At 52.2% G+C, this 21,962-nt stretch overlaps 1 protein-coding gene across 11 annotated transcripts in view; it reads right to left on the bottom strand.

Moving 5' to 3' along the window:
• FRMD4A (FERM domain containing 4A) overlaps positions 1–21,962 on the bottom strand; it is a 332,058-nt gene that overhangs the window by 13,231 nt on the left and 296,865 nt on the right. For 9 of the 11 annotated variants that reach the window (XR_010411703.1, XM_064592040.1, XM_045874387.3 and 6 more), the window contains 7 exons: positions 20,750–20,872; positions 17,500–17,728; positions 15,144–15,200; positions 12,654–12,891; positions 11,684–11,851; positions 8,593–9,476; positions 6,779–6,875 (listed from right to left, as the gene is read on the bottom strand). Coding sequence is in view for 10 of the 11 variants with exons in the window: in XM_064592040.1 (XP_064448110.1) it covers positions 6,779–6,875; positions 8,593–9,476; positions 11,684–11,851; positions 12,654–12,891; positions 15,144–15,200; positions 17,500–17,728; positions 20,750–20,872 (1,796 nt within the window). In the remaining variant the exon portion in view is untranslated. Of the gene's footprint in view, positions 1–918; positions 4,601–6,778; positions 6,876–8,592; positions 9,477–11,683; positions 11,852–12,653; positions 12,892–15,143; positions 15,201–17,499; positions 17,729–20,749; positions 20,873–21,962 lie in introns of those variants that run through there. The other 2 variants (XM_045874389.3, XM_045874388.3) reach the window with 1 other exon arrangement.

Genomic DNA, 21,962 nt, shown 5'->3' with positions numbered 1-21,962 from the left:
AAATAGGCATGTCTTTAGAGTTAACAGCATGAAATATAAGGAATTATTTCCTTCCTAGGTTAACTAAAAGCCAAATAAGCTTATTTTCTGTTACAGAATTTGTCACCAGAAAGATAATTTGACAACTGTCTAAATGCTCATGTGACTTTGAGTCATCTAAAAATTGTTAGCAAGAAAATTAATAGGTATAAGTAGGATAAAAGTTTATAAATGAACTTTTCAACAATTATTATGCTTATGTTAGGTCTACTTAGAAAATAGTTTCCAAAACCTTTTTGTTAACTTGAAACCTTACAGCTATAGTGAGATAAGTTAAAGGATGGACTTTCAGTGGTATCAGATAATTTCCAAATAAAGTACTGAAATTGTTACTTACTGGACACAGATTTATCCACTTCTCACTTCTTTTTACAGAGGATGTAAAGATATTCGGGTCTGTTAGTAAACATGTTCTGTGCCATACAGAAAAATTTACTGTGAGGAAGAATATACTTCTAGAAGTCATGAAGTGTCTTTATAGGTTTGCTGACCCATAGACTGTTCGTGTAACGGACAATCCACAGTTGCTTTTTAGTTTTTACTAGGAATTAAGAATTCTTATCAATATATGTAATTAAAATTACTTAGAAATAATAGAAGGAAACTGGATAAAAAGTAGGCAAGGAAAATAAAAATGGCTGTTCCAGAATGAGTGAAAAATAGATAAATGGAACAAAATCTGAAAGGATCTAAAAACATTGTAGGTGGTTTGTGGGAAAGGAATCTTGGGAAGGGAATTTGAGGTGTGGTCAAGTTGGTTAAGATGGGAATGGACTTAAGATTTTTAATGAGTTTTAGTATCAAAAGCAGACAGGTGCAAAAATAGAATTTGGTTTTGTCTGTTAAAAGGACAAAGTTTTCTTGGACTTTTGGTCTGCCTTTGATAAGCAGTTGTGAAGGACTCTTTAAGTCCTCTGCCTGGTCAGCAAAGATTTTGTGTCTTAGCGAAATAATTTACCATGCTTCATGTGGTCTTTTATCAAGTCTTTGGCTGTGTAAGAAAACTCCCATCTTCTCAATATTAAAAGACCCAAGTTTTGTTCACAACTACTATTTGCCTTTGTCACTTATAATTCTTTCATAATGATCTGTGATCCTGTTTAGTCCTGTGTTCAAACCTGTTGATGCTCTAACAACTTCCCATAACCAGATTCTTAATGGCGTCTTCCTGACCTGAAAGTAACTTTGAGATTTCCCTAGAGTGTCCCTGGAAAATCTCAAAAGATTTGTCTCTCCCCTTATAAAAGATGCTACACTAATTAATTTGTTTGCTATGTTAAATTACGTGGGAAGCTTTGTCACATAATAAAATCTTAAGTTATTTGTATAAACCATGTTATTAGTATAAATGGTCTTGAAACTGTATGAAGTTTCTAGAAATCTGATATGTCCTGGTACAATGTTATTCATAAGTTCAGTTATTATCTTTAAATGTTGTATATCACAGAAGTAACCAAATTTCCTTATCAATTTCATTATAATGAACTCTAATCAGATCTGAGCATCTTAAAGTGTTTTGTCATTTACAGCCACTTTTTTGTTTTACTCTGATGATTTTGCAAAACTGGGACTCATGGAAAGGAACCCTACCAAGAACTCTCGACCCCTGACACCGGTGCCAATTTATAAGGTGCTGAACCCTGGGTGCATATTTTGTGACTGAGGAAGGCTCCACCTGACATCTGGTCTGGTGCAAAAGCTGGAGACCTCAAAATCAAATTGACGAAGAGAGGTTGCGGACATCAAGGTTGACAGCTTCCTCCCAGGGTGTGGCATAAGAAAGTTTCCATTCCCCCTTCCCTCTCTGACCATCCTTCCCCTAATTCTTACTCCATGAAGGTCTTCATGATCCTTTTGTCCACCTTTTTCCTGGCCCTGGCCTGCAAAGATAATGCCATTGTTCACCCGTCTCAGGCCACTGCAAAGGGAGAGGTAATCTAACCTCCAAAAGACTGTTGGATGTCCCACGATACTCGTGCTCCTGCAGTTCTGTCCATCCCAAACTTCTGCCTGATTGTCAACGCTTCAGTTTCCCTGGGCCAAAGCCAGCCCCTCTCTCCATCATGTCACAGTCCCTGGTTAAGAACCCCAGGCCCAGGGAACTTTGCATCCAGGCTCTGTCCAAAGAAAGGGACACCAGGCAAGGGTGACCAAATAAAACCACAGACCTTCGAGTTGTACTGGCCCCCATGCTGTCCTCCTCTGAGTCCTAAGCCACAGACTCAAATGGGAATGACCAGGAAGCATTCATGAATCAAAGCTCGTTTCCCTTGGCAGATCCTACGCCTCCCGGACAGGAGTAAGCGCAAGTGAGGCTGCATTTGGGGACCTCTCCTTCACTCTCGCAGATGTTGCAGAATCGGCTGCGAGAACACGAGCTGCCTCACAGATTCCTAGGCTCTCTGCCAAAGTTGTTCCATAATTATCTTTCAGCTGAGGTGGTGCTATGGCCAACACCACTCGCTGCACTCGGATAGACGCTTCTGGGAAAGTTGAGACTCACCTACACAAGACCACTGCGCACGGCAGCTGGCTTAAGAAAGGGTCTTTCTTGGACATACTTGATTCTAACTGGTTTGGGCCCTGGGGACCTTGGCTCCAAAGGACGTTCTAGACATTGGGCGTTCTCCTGCTCTAATAACGACGGCAGTCCCACTGGTGCATGCTTTAAATACATGTTTGCAGCCGCTCACCACCCAGCAAAGGATCTCCCTAAGAACAGAACTTCAGAAAAGGAACAAAGACAATGACCACTGTAAAGAATGAACCTGATCGCATGACCTGTGAATACCACACAGAGATTCAGCAAAAACCTGTGGTAACTCCCGAGCGTTACATTTTGATCACATCTCTTGGTGAGGCCGAGAGTCTGATCAAAAGGAGGGAATTGTTAAAAACAAGAAACCAGGCCCAAAATAGAGTTACTGATGCTAAGACCCACGTCACCAAGCTGAGACCTCAACTTAGTGTATCAGTTTTCCCAGAAATGGAGTCTTAAACTAGTCAATCAGGCATCACCTGATCAGCCCAAGTGAGGTCATGTGTCTGATAGACCCCTGCCATTTCCTAAAGGAAAGTGACCTTGCAATAACCAACTGATTTTTTGCCTAGTATAAATCCGTGTTCCTGCTCCCTTCTGCTTATAGAAGTCTCATCTTGCACAGCTCCTTTCATCTAGCAGATGAAATGCTGCCCGATTCATGAGTTGTTGAATAAAGTCAATAAAGTCTTTCCGATTTCCTCAGTTGAAGTTTGTTTTTTGAGCACCATCTTCCTCTCAAAGGCCCCTGTTTTCCTAATCTCCTAACTGCCAACTTGGGAGAATTTCAATAAAAACTCTTCCATGTCTCCTCCTAATTTGTTCAGGACCTTGTCCTACCCTGCTTTTTAGGGGGAAGTCTGGCTCGCTCTCTACAACAAAATGAGGCTCTTTGCTGTTTACCCAACACCCTTACCTGTTGCTGTATCCAGTGTTTTTTGCCCATGGAATGGCCCCTCTCCACGTCCCTACCGCCCCCCTCACCCCCAACCTCACCCCCAAGCCGTGGAAGCCAGATTCAAGAGGTATCTCCATGAAGCCAAAGTCCTCCCACTCCCCTTGGAATGCTCTGAAGTCTCAGAGTAGTTAACACCTAAGTCCTGCTCTTCCTTCCTCTCCTTGCCTGGCTCCTGTTAGATTTTTCAAGCTGCAGATTTGACCGTGAACTCTTGGAACTCTGGTCTCAAGCATGGTTCCTGGAACATAGGGTTCTGTTTTTTGGTTGAATAAGCTTACAACTTTTTATCTGCTTCTGAATGGTATCCTTATCTTTTTTAGTTGACCCTTGAAATACTATTTAAATCTCAACGTTTTGTCTGCCAGATAGATTCTGGTCCCCTGGAAGCAGAACCAGACCAGGTGTTACTTGTTTTCTGCCCACTAGAGCAGTGCTTCGCAAATTTGAACATGCCTTTGATTCACCCAGGGACCTCATTAAAATGCAGATTCAAATTCAGTAGGCCCAGGAGTCTAGTTTTTCAACAAGCTCCCAGGTAATAATGATGGACCACATTTTGGAAAGCAAGGCACCTGTCCCTCAGGAATGCTGGATGAAATCATGGGTGCTCTTCAGGGAACAAGGTCAACTCGGTCTGCTTTAGGTGCTTTGAAATGTCAACCTGCAGGATGCTCTTCTCTCCATGGATTAAACCATGGTCACTAAACCAGTATGTACGCAGAGTCTGGAAAGGGCTAAGACATATTCTGAGGTCTTTTCTGGGAAGTAGCATGGGGAATATCTAACATCCAATAGACACACATACATATAAACAGAGCTCCACATGTTTCCAGAAATAAGACATAAAAATAACAGCTTCCACACCATTCAGAAGTTGCCTTCTGGAAATGACGATATGGGCAGGGGGGACACATGCAGCACATCTGAGACCACAAACTCATGAGCAGTGAAAGGGGGGAGGGCTAGGAAAACCAAACATTCCCTTACGGTACCTCTATTCATCAGTGCTTTGGTGAGTTGGAGACTCAGACCCATCCATAATGGGTGAGCTTTCTGTTGCTTCTCTGAACAAAGGAAAGCGGAAGAAGGAAGAGAAGAGAGTTCATGTTAAAGAGAAGAACTGACACAGACATGATTAGTAGCTTATTAATACATTGGAGAGATCAGCTGACTCCACACCCCAGCGTTAGTGACAGATAATCCGAGCATGCAGAACTTTCAGCCCCCGGAGTGTGAGTCAAAGACCTCCTTAGTTCTGTGAGGAAGGCAGCTTTGGTACTTTTTACCCATTTCTCTTCTGGTCACATTGCCGAGAATAGTTACTGGTTGTTAATGATCATTCACCTCAACCTGATAAAGGTTCACGTCACGGACCAAAGTTGTTCCCAATTTGTCCTGAATCCTCACCAGCTCTCTGTGGTGAGACCCAGGTTTCAAGGCCAGCTCAAGCACGTAGGCATTTGAGGTTGTGCTCACCCATTTCAGGCCTGCCGTCGGTCATACATTCAGATCAGGGGAGACTGGGCATGACCCAGAAAATGTGGAGGACCCAGAAAGAGAGGCCGCAACCTGAAGTTCTTATTTGGGTGGAAGGGTCTAGACAGCAGACCTGACACTATTGTTTGAGTTCATCTCGTGCATGCACGACTGGGGCCCGAGGCCTTGCAGCAGCTCCTGACCACACCAGGTGGCGCGGGCGTGAAGCTGGTATGTGATGGAGGGTCCTAATGACCTGGGGTAAGGACAGAGAGGGGGCAGCTGCTGCCCCAAAGGCCGACCGGGAAGTGGGAGCGGATGCAAGATCCCCGCACTTGAGGCTGTGGGTTCTCCTGATGCAAACGGACACGGCAGCAGGGGGCACAGCTCAGGGCCGCTCCAACTCGAGCAGGTGTCAGAATCGTGTTCAAACCCAACTGCCTGGCCCCACCCCCGAGCTTCTAATTTGGAGGTCAGCAGGTCATGGATGGCCCCAGACTCGGCGTTTCTCGCAAGATCCCAGGCCACAGGTGCTCAGGCTGCTGGTCTGGGGACAGCACTGTGAGAACCACCGGCCCGGTGGGGAAAGACATGATCCCCGAGGCCAGAGAACGCAGCTTCATTCCGCCGTGTGACCCTGGGCAGGGCACGGATTTCCCCGGGGCCTCATCTGTCAAACCAAAAGATCTGTGTGTTGCCCCTGCGAGGCCGCAGTGAGGGATCTATGGACCCCTCCGTGTCAGGAACGCTCCCAGCCTCTGAGCACACAGCAAGCACTCAGTGAACAGCAGCTGCCCTTCGCTTCCGTCAAATCCTGAGGCCCCATGAAGCCTGCCTTAAAATCACTACAGATAAATGAACCAAAACAAAAACACGGCTGCCAAGCGCGGGAGCTGGAAATGCAGCGGAGCCAGTCCGGGTCCCGCTGTTTCCCGATGACTCCACTCACACACAGCTGTCACACAAGGGGTCCCTGGCTCCTTTACTCCCCCCGTCACTGACAGAATGGGACATCCGGTTGGAGGCGACGTCTGAGGAGCAACAGAAGAGGCAGGAATTGTGAGGACAGCAGCTTACGTGTTATCTGCTGGGCTTCGGGAGTCACGACACCCAACTGTCCCCGCCATCAGAGTGCTCGACGCCAACACTGAAAGCTGGGACAGGGCCTGAGTGCTGGTTTCATGACTTTTCCTGTGGGCCACGTCTTACGGTTCTCAGGGTCCCCGTCCCCGGTCCCCCATGTTGGTTACCAACAAGCAGCTGGCCAGGACCGAGACGGGCCCGGAGCCTCCTGCCTTTTTCCCTCACAAGCATCCTGGTTCCAGGAGGGGACACCCTGAGGAGCATGTGAGGCCGGCGCCCAGCGCGAGGTGCTCAGATCCTCTCTCCTCTCTCCTGGCCCAGCAAGTCGGCCTGAGAGAAGCTGAACCCAAATCAAATGCCGCCTGGAACTGTGAGTAAAGAAGTGCAGTCTGCCTTCGGGCCCCTACCTTCCCCATGTTCCTGGGACCAGCGTTGAGAGAGAGAGCCGAGACCCCTGGCCCGTCTAAAGGGACAGCCATGGAAAGGAGCCGGGTCAGAGGGAATGGTGTTCGCGAGGCTTCTTCGGGAAGGAAGAGGTTTCCCAGGAACACACCCGCATCCTGTGTTTGCTGATAAACCCTTCTGTCACTAGAATCTTACACCTGTTACTACGTCCTTCCTAACTGACAAGGCAGGCTGAGGATCACTCTAGAGCCTGGAAGAGGTCTGAAAGGGGGACTCACCCAGTCTGCCAGGTTAGGATGTGGTGGGGACTGCTTGGGGGCGTCGCTCCAATTTCACTTGACGGTGTTGAGCTTCTCTGGCTTTGAGGTAAGGCAGCTGCAGAGAAGGGACACAGAAGAGACAGGGGTCAGACACAGGTCAGGTGAAGGAGCTTCCTTCCAGAGATGCCAGATAGGACCCCGCAGAGGGCTCACAGTGGGGAGATACCTGCCCCTCGCTCCACGTTTGGCCAATTCCATTTTTTCCCCCAAAGCATGTGCTCCATTCTGAGTCAAGCTGACCTGGGGATCCCGGATCCCCGCTATGTACTGGCAAGTGGCCACAGGGATGGCGACAGCCCCCACTGTGGCAGAATCCGAAGCCCCACAGAGCTCGGAGACCTGGGCGGGCTAGTCAGGGAGAGCCCCTGTCTCTAGACACCAGGGAGAGAGGCCTCCGGGCATCTTCAGATGTGGCCCCAGTATTAAAACGGTGCAATGAACAGAGAACTTCCAGAAAGGCGCTCAGCACTTGCTCCTTGTTTCAGGCTGTGACTGACCACTTGAGGACACTTCCAAGGCGCAGAGCTTTTATAGGAAAGCTCATTCAAATCTGGCTACGAGGAGTTTATCGATGTGGGCAGGATTTTTCTAGCTGGGAAAATTCACTAAAGTAAATCCTCCTTGAACGCATCCTCTGCCTTCCTGGGAACGGAATCTTTCTCATCAGTAAACCTCAGATACAGCCGCTTAGAATTTGTCGTCGAAAATACGCTTGCCAAGAGTTACCGAATTGGTCAGGGAAGCCAATCTACTAGGCAAGCGCTACAGTTTTGACAGAACAGAAACACTCGTGTTCCTGTCAGCTGGCTGCTAACACGGTCACAGAGGCTCGTCTTCTTTACTAATTTTTTTTTTAAGATTTTATTTATTTAGACAGAGAAAGACACAGCGAGAGAGGGAACACAATGTATTAATAAGCTAATGTATTAATAAGCTACTAATTTATTATGTCTCAACATCCTCCCCTCTCTTTCCCTATGGTCAGTCTGAGTAGAGCCTCCTGGCCGAGCCGCCCCCCTCTGTGCGTGCTGAGAGCCCTGCCCAGCACTGCTGAGCACTGATGGTCACTGTCACCACTGTTCTTTCCCAGGGAGGGACGGGGAAGGGAGAGTAGCTTCTGAAGCCACCGGTGGTGTGTCCATTCTGGCCCTGCTCCGTGCTCTTAGTACAAGAATAATAAGTAACCCTTCCATAATTAAATTATCAAGTATTGAAAGTCCTTTACCAACATTCCTCTGGTCACCTTCCTAACATCACGGAGATGGGGACTCCGGAGCAGTAGGACTTCGCCCTAAGAGCTGACCTCCGGTACTCCACCCGCCCGCTGCCCTGAGCCCCCACCCAAGGGACACCGCCAAACACCGGCGCCCTAGCGCCCAAGCCCAGAGCCAGCGTCCCTCCGCACGGGGCCACTCGGGTCTGTAACTAGCGTCTCTGGACAAAGGCTGAGAGCCGTCTGCACGGAGCGTCTCTGACTGTCCCTACAAGAAGTGGCTGGACGGAGGGTTTGCGCCCCGACCTCCTCGGAGGCTGAAGTGGGGGCCAGTTAGCCCAGCGCTGCTCGACCCCGTCCGAGGTCTTCGCCCCGGGCGAAACCCAGGCTGGAGCCAAGGGCCTGACGGAGGGGGCCTGCCCGAAGCCTCCAGTCTCAGCTGTCTGACGCCAAGGTTTCTAGAACTGCAGATACTCTGAGCAAACCTGGAAGCCCCGGAAACGAGCCGCCAGTTCCCACACCGGCGACGCGCCCCCCCCCGTCACTCCCCGCCGCTCACCTGACGTGGCCTTGCACATCTGGGGCATCCTGGTGACCCTGCTGTGCGCCACGAAGGTGCTCTGGGAGGAGGTGCTGTACTGGGAGCCGCTGTCCGACGAGGTGGAGCTGGTGTGCGACAGGCGGCTGTGCTCCTTGTGCGAGGCCGTGGAGCGCTGGTACCACTGGCGCAGCTCGTCCGAGACGGCGGCGCGGCCCGCGCCCTTGTCGTGGGCGCCCTCGCGGCCCAGCGACGGAGTCCGCAGGATCTGCGAGCGCGACGGCGTCAGGCGGCCCGCGTCGCCCTCGTCGCCGCCGCGCCAGCTCTCCCTGAACAGGCCGCCCGCCGTGTACGAGTTGGAGGTCTTGAACTGCGCCTTGACGCTGTAGTGGCCCTCCTGGTCGCTCTCCAGGCTGCGCACCACCACGGGCGTGGCGCTGCCCTCGACGTACAGCGGGTACTCCTTGATGCGGTACTGCGAGCTCGGCTGGCTCTGGCTGTGCAGGTAGACGCCGTGCGCGCCGCCGCCGCCGCCGTGCGCGCCGCCGCCGCGCGCCGCCAGGTTGGGCATGCTGCCCGAGTTCGCCGCGCCCAGCGCGCCCGCCGCCCGCTGCCGCTGCCGCTGCCGCGCGCGCGCCTTCGACGGCGAGTCCTCGGCCAGCGTGGAGTAGTTGGCGTTCATCTGCGCCGGGTAGTAGTGCTCCGAGCTCGAGTGGCTGGTGCAGGAGGAGCAGTCGTCCATGGGGTCCGAGCCGTTGCTGCTACGAGTCCGTGGGGTGTAGAAGTCGGGGCTCCCGGTGTCGTTCTCCGAGCCCAGGAGCTTGCCCTGGGACTCCAAGCTGGAGCTCCGGTGCCTAAAGTGCAGGGCGAGGCTGTGCAGCCGTGTGGGGCTGAGGTCCACCGACCTAAGAGGGGGAGACGGCGGGTGGGTCGGGGGCCCGGGGGGAGGGCGACGGACGGGGGGCGGGGCGGAGCCGGGATTGCCATCTGGTCGGAGCCGCCAGCGAACACGCGTCTAGGAGCCCGGGTAGAAGCAGGACTGCCCCGGGAGTCAGGGTGCTCCCTGCTGACGCCAGGTGAACACAGGGACCGGAGGGGACCGCAGATGCCTGGAGGCCAGCGGGGCCTCGCCTGCGATGCCTGATTCCGAGTGGGCGTGGGACAGGAGCGGGCACCCACGGAAGGGTATCCCCTGAAAAAATACGCCAGTAGCCTGGCCTGTTTTGTTTTGTTTTTTAAATGGGGGAAAGGGCTTCTATAGATACGAAAAGAACCAAGAGAATCCCTATTCTAGCATTATGTTAAATCAGATAAAATGCCCACTTTTGGGGCACCTGGGTGGCTCAGTCGTTAAGTGTCTGCCTTCGGCTCAGGTCATGATCCCAGCGTCCTGGGATCGAGCCCCGCATCGGGCTCCCTGCTCGGCGGGAAGCCTGCTTCTCTCTCTCCCACTCCCCCTGCTTGTGTTCCCTCTCTCACTGCGTCTCTCTGTCAAATAAATAAATAAAATCTTTAAAAAAAAAAGAAATGCCCACTTTTTGTAGCTCAAAAAACAGTCCAACAGAGGGCACTTCACAGGGTTCAACCAAATACTATTATGAAACCCACAACAATGGATTTCCATTCCCCTGAAACTCTAAAATGAAAGGTTGCTGGACCACGGAGCACTTAAAAATTACCCGTGCAAATACTTACCATGTTACTACCTTGTCTACAATCCCCTCTTTTTTTTTTTTTGAGTCCACACTATAAACATCCATCTCTGTCGCTGGCGTGGACAATGCTAGGATAGATGTGACAACCAGGGTGGCCCCACTGGCCAAGTACAGGAAGAGGTGAGTTCCCGTTCTGACGGCCACTCACAGTAGAATGTGAAGTCCCCAGCGAGGGGCCCTCCAGTACTCGGTCCTCAGTTTCCTCTCTGGTCCCACCCACTCCATCACTGGCTCTGGCCATACTGGCCTCCTGGGAACGTGCCAAGTGTGGGCCTGCCTCTGGGGCTTGGATCCTGCCGTTCCCCGAGACAGCCTCAGAACTTGCTACCCCATCCACTCAGGTCTCTGCTCAAATGTCACCTTATTAAAGAGAACTTCCCTGTCCCTGATGCTTTTACTTCACACAGAGTCTTTCTTTCCACTGTGTAGGCTCCTGTCCAATTCCTTTTTCTTCTTTGTGCTTATCACCACTTGACATATTTCTTTCTTGTGACTCCCCACTGCTAAAATGTCACTCCACTGAGAGCTGGAGTGTGTCTGTTTTGTTCACTGCTCTATCCCGTACGGGGGTCCCTGGTACGTAAAGGCACTTGATAAATATTTGTTGTATGAAAGAATGAAGGAGACAATCTTGCCTGGAGGGCTCAATCTTACCCTATATAAATCTATCCTTTGAGCCACAGTCCTGGGCAATCACTTTTTGATAAAATGGAATGATGGCTTTGGTTTTGCCTCTTTTCAGAAAAAGAAGGTGTGATTCACAGCTTCACTTTTGCCTGTTCTTTTTGCTTTTCAATGAATTTATACCTTGAGGCATTAAAAAGTCCAGGATAAACAGAAGCATCAGTCAGAAGCTATGTGAAGGCTACAGAATAGAGATCACCCGCATCCGTGCAAGGCTGTTGTGTGTGCAGCATGCTTCCCTGCTAATCTGGCTAGCCCGTCCTGCCTCCATGTGGATTAGCAAAGCTCCCTCCACGGGGTGCCCGGCTGGCTCAGTCAGCAGGGCACGCGGCTCTTCCTTTCACGGTTGTGAGTTCGAGTCCCACGTCTGGTGTAGAGGTTGCTTAAATAAACAAACTTTAAACAAATCTTAAAAAAAAAGGAAAGCTCCCTCCATGCCCACTGCCTCCAGAAGCCGGGGAATTCTCCAGGCGACTCCTGGCGCCCACTGGATGGAGCCACTGGGATAAGAACAGGTCTCGTGGCTAACGTGGGCTGCCCGCTGCCTGCTGGGGTTTTCATCCTGCTTCGCTCTAATAGGAACCTGCCTCACTGGTTCAGGCCTGACCATAGTTCACCAATTCTCTGGGTCAGTTTGGGGCCAGCGATGCCAAGGCTCACAAAGGGAGGTCCGCTCTAGGGAGGGAAGTGGCCCAAAGGCCTGGTACACTCACCTCGTGGAATGAACGTAGTGGGGACTCCGGACCCGGAGGTCTGGGGTGGACGGCATGCTGGACTGTGAGTTCCAGTGGGGCAGGCTGCGGATGGGGCTGTTCTGCAGGGAGCTGCTGCCCCCTCCAGCTTCGGCACAGCTCCCCGTACTGGGAAAGCGCTTGTGGGTGCTGCAAACCAGATACCAGGCTGGTCACCACCAGACACAACTGTCCCTCTTCCCAGGGGGCGACCCAGCCGCGGACATCAGCCCTAGTGTTGGGAAAGCTTGCCCAGGACCGCCCCACCTCTCCCTCGGATTCCTACTGTGGTACTCAGCTGTCCCCCCCCAGAAGTGGGTGGGGGTCCCCGTGCCCGATCCCCACGGCAGTGTGAGACAAACACCCTCATCAGCCTTGTTCTGCATAGTCCCTGCCCTCAACCACAGTTTCTGGTTTCCAGCCGACAAATATTTACCTGTCTGGACAGCCACTGGGAGCTTTAAAGGGCGTAATTAAAGGCAACGAGAAAAACAGAGAAACGGACCCAAAATGCCTTCCAAACATGTCTTCTCTGCAATCTCAGCCGAGTCATGAGCTGATAATGCACAGCTAGCACGACAGCTGTCTGGCTCCAGAATCTTGGCGGACGAGGCTGCAGGGTTCTGAGCCACTCTGGGATTCCTACGAGGGGCCTCTCACTTGCCATGCAGAGTAGTGCTGCCCCCGACTTGCGCGTTGACTCGCGTGTCATTGCACAACATCCTATCCCTGTGCCGACACGCCCACTGTGAGCCCCAACCCCCTTTCCTTGCGCACGACCGAGCTGCACCTCGACAGGGTCAGCAGCAGAGGGCGCTGTGAGCGCAGCACGGCGGACCGGCCGCCGGGGGAGGGAGGGCGGGCATCAGCCCGATGCGATTCTGCGACTTGTGGATGCTATTTGGGACAGCCTTTGTTTTTTGTTTTTTGTGGCCTCCCTGACCCGGCTCACCTGGAATGGCCGTGGGAGGAGCGTTTCTTGACCTTCTCGTAAGGCTCATCCAAAGAGGACTCGCTCCACATTTTGGGCTTTATGGGGGACTTGTCATAGTCGTTGCGGTGATAGTGCATCTGCCGGAGTCCCTCCAGGGACTGGGGAGGGGGGGGCCTGTTGTGTGATGGTGGCCGAGGAGGGAGTCCCTTGTGAGGAGACTGTAAGGGGGACAGTGTGCTGGTGACCTGAGAGTCTTCTGCGCAGAGATGGAGAGAGACGAACTGAGCAAGGGCCCCTCCCACCGGCCCAGACAGCCCCGCCCCGCCCCGCCCACACCCACCCCTGCCAGGCTCAGTGAGAGCACCCCGCGGCTTCCCCACTTGCCAAGACAGGTCAAACCTGAACAAACCAAACCGACACTGCAAGCGGCACTCAGTGGGGAGAGGAGTTTCACTCTGGATTAGCTACAGACCGAGGGGAGCCCGAATTCCATTAAAGACCCACAGCGCATGATGGCTTCATAGCAAACAGCAGAATGGAGCCCTGATTATACTGCCAAGTTGTCTTTCCGTGGACCCTAAGCGTCTAATTCGCTCTGGAGCAGTTTTAGCTCTGTGAGGGTTCTGTTTTGTTCACTTCTACCACCTCAGTGCCTGGAATGATGGCACACAGCAGGTGCTCAATAAATACTTGTTAGAAGAAATGAAAGTATGCATGTTGAGTGTCATTATCTGTTGGTGGCTCTGGGTGTCCATCCTCTCTGCTTTCCTCAGATCTCTATTGTCTTTTAATGTGTTCCTAGTGGTTTTCCTCTTGGACCTGCCTTTGGTTCCTCAGGAAGGAGATAGGCCACAGATATCAACTGAACGGAAGATTACTCCTTGCCTTCAGGGGAGTCACGATCTATCCCACCCTATGTGCTGAGGGGGATTCAGCAGTGGACGGGCAGAGAGGAGGAAGGGAAGAGCCCAGGGCCACGTCCAGCTGGGGTGGTGGCTGGTGAGGAGGAGGAGGGACAGAGGGGGAAGCTCCTGTCAGGGGCTAGTGCAGCTGACCTGCTGTGCCCCCAGAGATGAGCAGGGTGCCCCAGCTCACAGGGGGCCTTCGATTCCAGCTGAGGAATGGGGATTTGGTCTGAAAGCCATTAGAAGACTTAGCAACTTTGTAAGCATGGATGCGTCAGGATGAAAATCCTGTTTGAGAGCCAGTCAGCTGTCCGGGTTCAAAACGGGCAAGGCCGGGAGAGGGCCGAGGCAGGGGTTAAGGGAGAGGGAGATATCCAGTGTGTCCACCCCTCAAATCAGTGAAGGCAAGAGCCCCTAGAAGGGGCCAGCCTGCAGTGGGAGTGGGGGTCCAGGTGAGGCAGTAATGCCCCTCAGGTCGCCTGGGGCTCCGGAGACTAATCGCCAATGAGGCATCCACATTAGCTAACGACAACAGGCTCCTTCCTCCCCCAACTTTTCTCTCACCCGTGTTCCTGCTTTTGGAGAGACTGCAGTCCACAGAGGCCAGAACCAGGGCTGGATCTCCTGTGCTCACAACGTCTCCCTGCTCACCTGCAGCCTGGCCTCATCCCCACCCGTGTAACGAAGCAGATAATAAAAATATTACAACCTGACTGCTAAGAGCAGGGCCAAGACCTCCGGGTAAATAACCTGCTAGCCTCTCCCCACATCAATAGCACTATTATTAGGCTCGCAATGATCATCATGACTCTGTGCTGGGTAGACTGTTTTATATTTTCTGTCTGAATAGCCTCTTAGCACTGCCCATATGAGGTTTCCCTAAAGTGCAAAAAAAAATTAACTGTCGCTTAATATATTTCCGTATTATTAATGTCCTGGCCTTCCAAGTTTTGGCTTAAACCCACAGAACATTCTCAGAGATGGTCCTGTGCCTGGAGTGAGTGAGTGAGTGAGTGAGTGAGTGTGTGTGTGTGTGTTGGGGGGTAGGTATGAGGGACTGGTTCTAAGAACTCCCCAAGAAAATATCCTGATAACCGCTGAGTTTTCAGAGGTTAGCAAGACAGTTTCAAGGCCTGACCAACAATCTAAAGGGACATCTTCCCTTTCGTCTTCACGATTTCTCAGGATGATGTGGAGGGCTGGTTTTCTTCCTGCCACCCCCAGGCTTTCCTAATAGGCTTCCATCTTTGATTTGTGATCCAACCAAAGTCCACGTCCTTCCTCCAGAAATGATGAATACTCAAAAGGCAACTGCACCCAGTGTTTAGATACAAATGTGGTTTTAGCAACTACAACACAGTCTATCACCTTAACCGCTACCTCTGGGCCACAGGAGATACTCAAGTTCCAGCAGATATGAGTTGACCTTGAACCCACCCACTCCCAACCACTCAAGTGAGTGCTGGGGACAAGGGCCTCGTGGAGCACCCAGCTGCCACCTGGGCCCGGCTCCTGCCTTTCCACCAAGCTGTGCCCGACGACGCACCGCTTAATGCCCGTCTGATCTGGGCCCGAGTTCTGAAGCCGGAAACGAACAACCTACCATCCTCTAGCACAAGGGCATCTGAGAGGGAACTGTCTTCACTGGCAATATTTCCATCTGAGAAGACAAAAAGCAAAAGTCCGCGAGTTTCACACATCCCCCAGACAAAACCCAATCTGTAAAAATCCTGCATTTAAGACCATCATGTCCTCCTCCTTCTGATCAGAAAGGTTGCATGAAACACAATCAAAATGCTGGCTGGCATTTCTTTGGACAGTCCCTAGGGCGGCGGGAGGTGTCACTGGTACATCCCCCGCACCTGACGCTTGCGCTGTGCCCCAGGGTCTCTGTCTGTCTGTCTGTGCTCTTGTTTCCCGGGACCCGGCAGTGCCGAGTAGCTTAATATCCAGGATAAAGGCCGCCTGGCCTGGTGAAGCCACACCACTGTCCCGGCCCAATCTCAGGGCATGTTCCAACTGAACCGAAGGGAGCTAACTGCTCTTTATTCTACACACGCAAAACCAGGGTGAGGAACTTGGCTTTGCTCTTATGGCCATAAATGTCTTCTCCATAAACTTCTCAAGTCATTACTAGTGAAAACAAGCTGCTAAGTACAGCTTCTCTCCCTCCAAGGTTTATTTTTATAGATACTAGTTAATCATGACCAAATGATCCTCCCTCTTTTACATCTGGGGAAACTGAGGCTCACCTAGGGAGGAGTGGTTTCTAGGCAGTTGGTCTGCTCTCCCGACAAAGGGAGCCAAAGGTCCCAGGTCTGAAGTTCCACGTTTGGTGTTTTAGCTCTTGAAATAAAACACCAGGCTAAGGAACTACAGAGAACTGGAATTATTCCTCTAATTTGGGCACAGAAGAAACATGATGTCAAGGATGCAGCAAAATAAAGAAGGTATATTCTTGAACAGTTAAAAAAAAAAAATGGCTGCAAACCTGGATGGGACCCTGTGTTGGGGGACAAACACAGATTTGAACACAGACCGTAGCAGTGGGGCTCACAGAATAGCGCTCGCCGGGCAGGCCAGGGACAGGTGCCCCTCCCAAGCTCGGCTCTGGTGACCATGCTGGATGCTCCCGCAGAGCCGCGACTCCCCGAGGGCCTTCGAGGGCCACAAAGATGTCCCCAAAGAGGCATCACACAGACAAGGGTTCGCTGCAGCTCTGTTCGGAAGTGGGCGACAAAAGGACAAAGTCTTGGCCAAGGACGATGGGGCAGGATGGGGAAAGATGGTTATTCCAAATTTCCTACAGGGACAGGATTTGTTTATGGCCTCTCTCTTGTTTTCCTCAACTTGGGAGTCACTTTAATTGTATTGCTTGGTGGACTGTGAGCAACCACGGGGCAGAGAACCTTGACTTTGGCGTCCTGGGAGTTTCCGGTATAGGGTGGCTTCCCTAGTAAGCCCACATTCTAAGGTTGCACAATTATATTTTATATGTTATATATCACTTATATATATATAATATATATAATTGTGGTAAAATATACACAACATAAAATCTACCGTTTTAACCACTGTGAGCTGTATCGTTCAGTGGTATTAAGTCTATTTGCATTGCTGTGCAACCATCATCCGTCTCCAGAATGTTTTCATTTTCCCAGACAAAAACCAGTACCCATCAAGTACTAACCTCCCATCCCGCCTCCCCGAGCCCCTGGGAACCTCTATCCCACTTTTGGTCTTCCTAGAGCCAAAGTGTTTTAAACGCGTAAACCATGAAAGAATACTTGACATATATTCTAAAGAGTCTGCTAAACATAGAAAAAAAGGATTGTAACCATTGGAGGACTTGATGGTGTTGGTGGATTCGGGAGTATTTCCTTCTAGTGTTTACCAAATAGAATCACCCAGATTCCTGACCCCTGCTGACCTGAGCTCAGGGGTCTGGACAGCAGAGTGGGGCAGCCCCGTCCTTCCCAGCTTCAGCTCTGGGCCAGGAAGCCGTGGAGCTGGTCTGTCTGAAGACAGAGGCTCTGCGGGGGTGCTGGCCTGCCGTGTACCCCAGCTACCCACAGGTAGGGTGATCAGGTCCCTGAGGTCAGAGCCTGGGCAACTCCAGCAAGGCTGAACTGGCACGGTGAGCTCAGCCTGGCTCCTGGTGAGGGCGGGGAAGAGCCTGTAGCTTGGGCTGCAGGTCTCCCAAAGGGGCACCAAGTAGAGATCAGGACAGTTTGACTTGTATAATCTACCTCCTCCGTGGACCTGAGTACCCTTTATTGCTCTCATTTGGTATCAGGCCTTATTAGCTTCGCTTTACTGATTAAAAAAAAAAAAAAGATAAGGCCCAGGGTAGTTAAAGGGCTTGCTCAGGTCCCACAGGGAGCCAGCTTTGGACCTGCTCCCCGGGGTGGGCCTGGGTCGTGAGGCCCCGGGGTGGGGGGGGCGGGCTTAGCACTCACCGGCGATGATCAGGGAAGCCCTCTGCGTGGGTTTCTTCCCGGACTTGATGCGGTTCTCATTGATGGCATTTTCAATCTCCTGCAGCTTCTTCAGTGCATTCAGATAAGAGGTTTTCCTTTGTTTCTTCAGTTTTTTGCTGACATTGGGGTCACTGGCGAGGCGGCGGGCAGCCTCTGTAATCTGGGATTGAATGGCGAACTCTCGTTCCAGGCGTTCCAGCTCAGCTTCCTGTGGGAGGGAGAGATGGGGCTTGCTGACACTTGGGGGACACTGAGCCAGGGGCTAAGGGAGGCACTGTCCTCCCCGCCCCTGCCCCCAGGCCAGTGTGCCCTACTCTTTGGGAGACTCTCCTACTAGGAAACCAGCACTCCCAGTACCTAGCCCCAATCCTGCCTGGCCCCGCAATGGCCCCTTTCCTGAAATCTCTGCCCACCAGGCCCTGGGCACTCCCACTTTCGAGACCCTTGGTCCCTGTTAGGGTCAGGAGACGAATGTGGGTCACTACCGGGCAGCATCACCCAGAAGCAGAGCTTCCCAGCTGCAGGCCAGAGGCAGGGGGTCACTTGGCTTCATCTCCTTGATCTCAAGGTTCACAAAGACCAGACCCTCGCAGAAATCAGAGCCTATTTGGTTGGCGACTCCTTGCCATCTTGGGCTGAGGATGCACAATTACTTCCAGAGCGGGCTCCTATGAGTTTGCAGCAGGGAGCTCACATGGGTCCTCTGCCTCCCGTATTTTGAGCCCTTCGTGCTGGGACATACCCTGCCCCCCAGGACCTCTTTCAGAAGCCCTTTCTGTAAGCTCCTGCTGTCCTCACACCTGCCCACGGGCAGCCGCGCTGGGTGGCGAGGCACGGATGGGAGGGCGGAGGAGCCCGGCCCCACTCCTGGGACTGCTTCAGGGCATTCTCCGTCCTCCCCTCGGGCACCTCCCTGCGGCCTCCACCCCTGCCTTTGGCCAGAAGGAGCAGATGGGTGGATGTGCCCTCAAACAGCTTTGGTCCCAGGAGAAATGTGGCTGTGGCCGTCGGGGCTGGGCGGATGAATGGGGACGGCCTGCAGGCTGCCCACCTCTGCAACAATCTGACAGGAACTGACCAAACCACGGGGGAACCCATCACCGTGTTTGGGGGAACGGGCAGATCTTCCCGGTTACCGGCCGCATAAAAAAGGCTTGCCTCCGGGCAGCACGTACCAGGCTGGGAGCCTCCATCGAGCCCTCCATCGAGCCCAGCACCTTTAGCCAGATTCATTTCAGTTTGAGCACCTTAAGCCAGAGGGGAGCAGGTACCAGGAAGGAGAGGGGAGCGTGGAGATTACACAGAACTGCTTCGGAGATCATAAACTCCTTCCAGATCCTTCGAACGCTGGTTGCGCTTGCTCTCCGGAGGGAGAGGAACATGGGGATGGGTTCCCGCCCGGGGTCTTGAAACCAACAAGGCACCGGGACGAAGGCTGGTCTGTGAGGCTTCAGTGCTAGACGCAGCTGTTCTCGGGCACTGAGGGGGACCCTGGCCCGGGACCTGACCCAGCGTGGGAGCCCAGGACCAGTTCGAGCTCCCGGCACGGACACGCACAAGGCCGCCAGCCCCGGCTGTCCAGATGGCTGCCTGCGGCGTGGACCGGGAAGCCAAGTGCATTCCCAGGAGAAACAGGCAGTGACGGAGCTGGGGGTGGGGAGCCCTTCCTTCCTACAGGGGCTCTGCACACGCTCGTGCCGACTCGGGGGTGCTTCCTGTCACCAACGCTGGACCAGTACATGCAGCTCCCTTACAGGTAAGGGAGACAGGGGTGCACACAGACTTCTCGGGGATGGCGAGGCCTCACTTACTGGAGAGTGGGAAGGAGCTGCTGGTGGGAAGGCACTCAGGGCTGTGGGCACTCGCTAAGGTGGGGTCTGCTCTTCAAAGTTTAGTCCAGCTGTCTGTCCAGCAGAAGAGAGTGGAAGTTCCTCAGGCAATCCCGGTGACAGCCGGATTTGGAAAGTACTTGACCTGATGGTCTCCTAAATCCCAGCCACCCTCACCCTTGCTTCTGCTGTCTCCTCTCTGCTCGCAGCAACCCATGCTCACTGAGCGCGAGGCAGGTGTCAGGTAGCAAGCTAAGGGCTTCCCCCATGCCAGCGCATGTAATCCTAGCAACCGCTCCAAGACGTAAGGATTATGAAGCTCCTCTTCCAGAAGAGGAAAACTGCAGAGCGTGAGGTGCGGCTGAAGCCTCTGGTGAGTCCGCCCGTCCCCCGGGGCCTTGCGAGGGCCCATCTCAGACTGGTCCCCAGCTGTAGGCTGCTGGACACATGCGTCCCCCACCCCGAATTCATGCTCCCACTCACCCACGGTGACTGTGACACAAGAACACCAGCTCCTCTCAATCCCTTTTGTGAGACTGTACATTTCAACATGGCCACAGCATTCCCCACCCTTCCCCCTTGGCTTTATTCCTGTCCTTGTAAGCCCTCTGGTCAACAGCATTTTAATTAGTAACTTCATTCAGAATAAATCCCGGAAGACTTTTCCTGGACGTGACCTTGAGGCCTAAAGGTTTGCCCGGCCTCGTATCTCTCTTGATCTGAGGCTGGAGAGCTTGTTAACCAGATGGAGACCCAAGTCCCCACACCTCCCCAGATCTGGACTCTCCTGCCCCAGCCCCCAGCCACATTTAGTGTCAAAGAGGACAAATGAGCAATGCTTCAGGGCCTCCTCCAAATGCAGACAAATGACATCAGAATGGCCCAGCATCTTGCTCATCCTCTGGCAGCAAAGTTAGCAGCAAGGTGAAGGGAAGGCCCCTGAGGGCAGGCCCTACGGTCTTTCCCCAGCCAATGGCATCCTGAGGCCATTGGCATGACCCGAGTTTCCTTTCTCCTTTGGTTGTTTCCTCCCACAAGAGGCTGGGCTCTGAGGAACAAAGAGCTGGAGGCCATTAATAAGACAGGTGCACCTGAGTGTCTCTGGGATGGTCTCCCAAGCTTCACTTAGTCACTTGTGACAGGCCTATCATGTTAGACAAACAACTTGCACAGAAATCAAAACGCCTACTCATGCAAGCTAACAAATCCTCCCAGGGGGGCTCCACAGTGACTGAGCAGCCAACTTAAAATGGAAAAGGGAAGATACTGGGGAGGAAAGGGGAAATGGCCTTTGGCATTAGGGTAGAATGAAGACCTTGTTACCGAAAACCCGGATGCCCCAACATTTGGGACAAATATGGCTAAGGTGAGAGAATCCACCAACATCACGAAGGACACACCTCTCCTTTGGGCAGGATTTTCTGTTCATCCAGCTTGAAGGCTGTCCCGATTCTTCTCCGAACAATGGGTGGTTCCTCCCCTGGATCCAAGGGATATTCAACGGGCAGCTTGCCTGTCAGCTCCTGCATACATGCAACAGCACGAGAACAGAAATCAGAAGAGGGCACGCACTCCATTTCTAGGACGCATGCGTGCTCATGCCGTGCTTCAAAGCGTAGATTCAGTGCATAGACTTGACATTGTCAGCTCTGGCAATACGTCGAAGGGCTCCTGAAATGCAATTTCGTTTCTAAGATTTGAGAGAGAGCGAGAGCGAGCGAGTGCATGCATGAGTGGGGGGAGGGGAGAAGGAGAGGGAGAAGTGGGCTCCCGGCTGAGCAGGGAGCCCGATGTGGGGCTCGATCCCAGGACCCTGGGATCACGACCTGAGCCGAAGGCAGATGCTTAACCGACTGGGCCACCCAGGCGCCCCTCATTTCTCTAAAAAAGCATGAGAGCAGTCCTTTCTTTACAGAGCAGATGTGCTTCGGAAAGTTTCTCCCAAAGTAAATTTCTTTTGGGTAAATGAAATCGCCATTGGCTTTCGTCATAAAACCCGAATCTCACCCATTTGTTAATTTCCCAAGTGTTCCCCCGTGTCTGCTCTGTGCCCGGTGGGGCCCCACAGCCAGGAGGGGGCACAGCCAACACGACAGCTCTGGTCTTTACAGTTTCTACTTCATCAAATATTCCCTCACAAATATCTAAGTTCAAAATGTCCTTCAAATGAGTGTTCTTAGGAGGAGTGGTATCTAAATGGCAAAGCCAGGAAAGGTGCATATTACATAAATTAGAAACTGAACATAAATAATAATTATTCCACTCAGGCTAGGTGCTCAAGGAGCAGGCTGAGCTTAAAAAACATTACATGTATACAAATAAGAGTTTCAGTAGAAACTGAAAAGATAATCCGTTTTACTGACAAGGCCATTAAAAAAGATCTGTTGTGCATTGTCAGCCCTTAGAAATCTAATTATGTGAATATGATGACAGTGAACTTGGTTGATGGATCACCACAGTGACTATGGCCCCTGCAGTCGCCGGTCTGTGGAGTGATTCCGGATTAGAACGAGGCTCCATATTAGGGATCATGTCTGGGAATAAAGATCAGATTTGAGTCAGTGGCTAATCCACGTAATGGAGCCAAGTCATCAAGCTCACGGAGTCGCTTCC

This window comes from Mirounga angustirostris, unplaced genomic scaffold, assembly GCF_029215605.1.
Source record: "Mirounga angustirostris isolate CCGP_5_RB_7025 unplaced genomic scaffold, mMirAng1.0.hap1 SCAF_5, whole genome shotgun sequence".
Classification (NCBI taxonomy): Eukaryota; Metazoa; Chordata; class Mammalia; order Carnivora; family Phocidae; genus Mirounga; species Mirounga angustirostris.
This window is presented reverse-complemented; position numbering and strand designations above follow the sequence as displayed.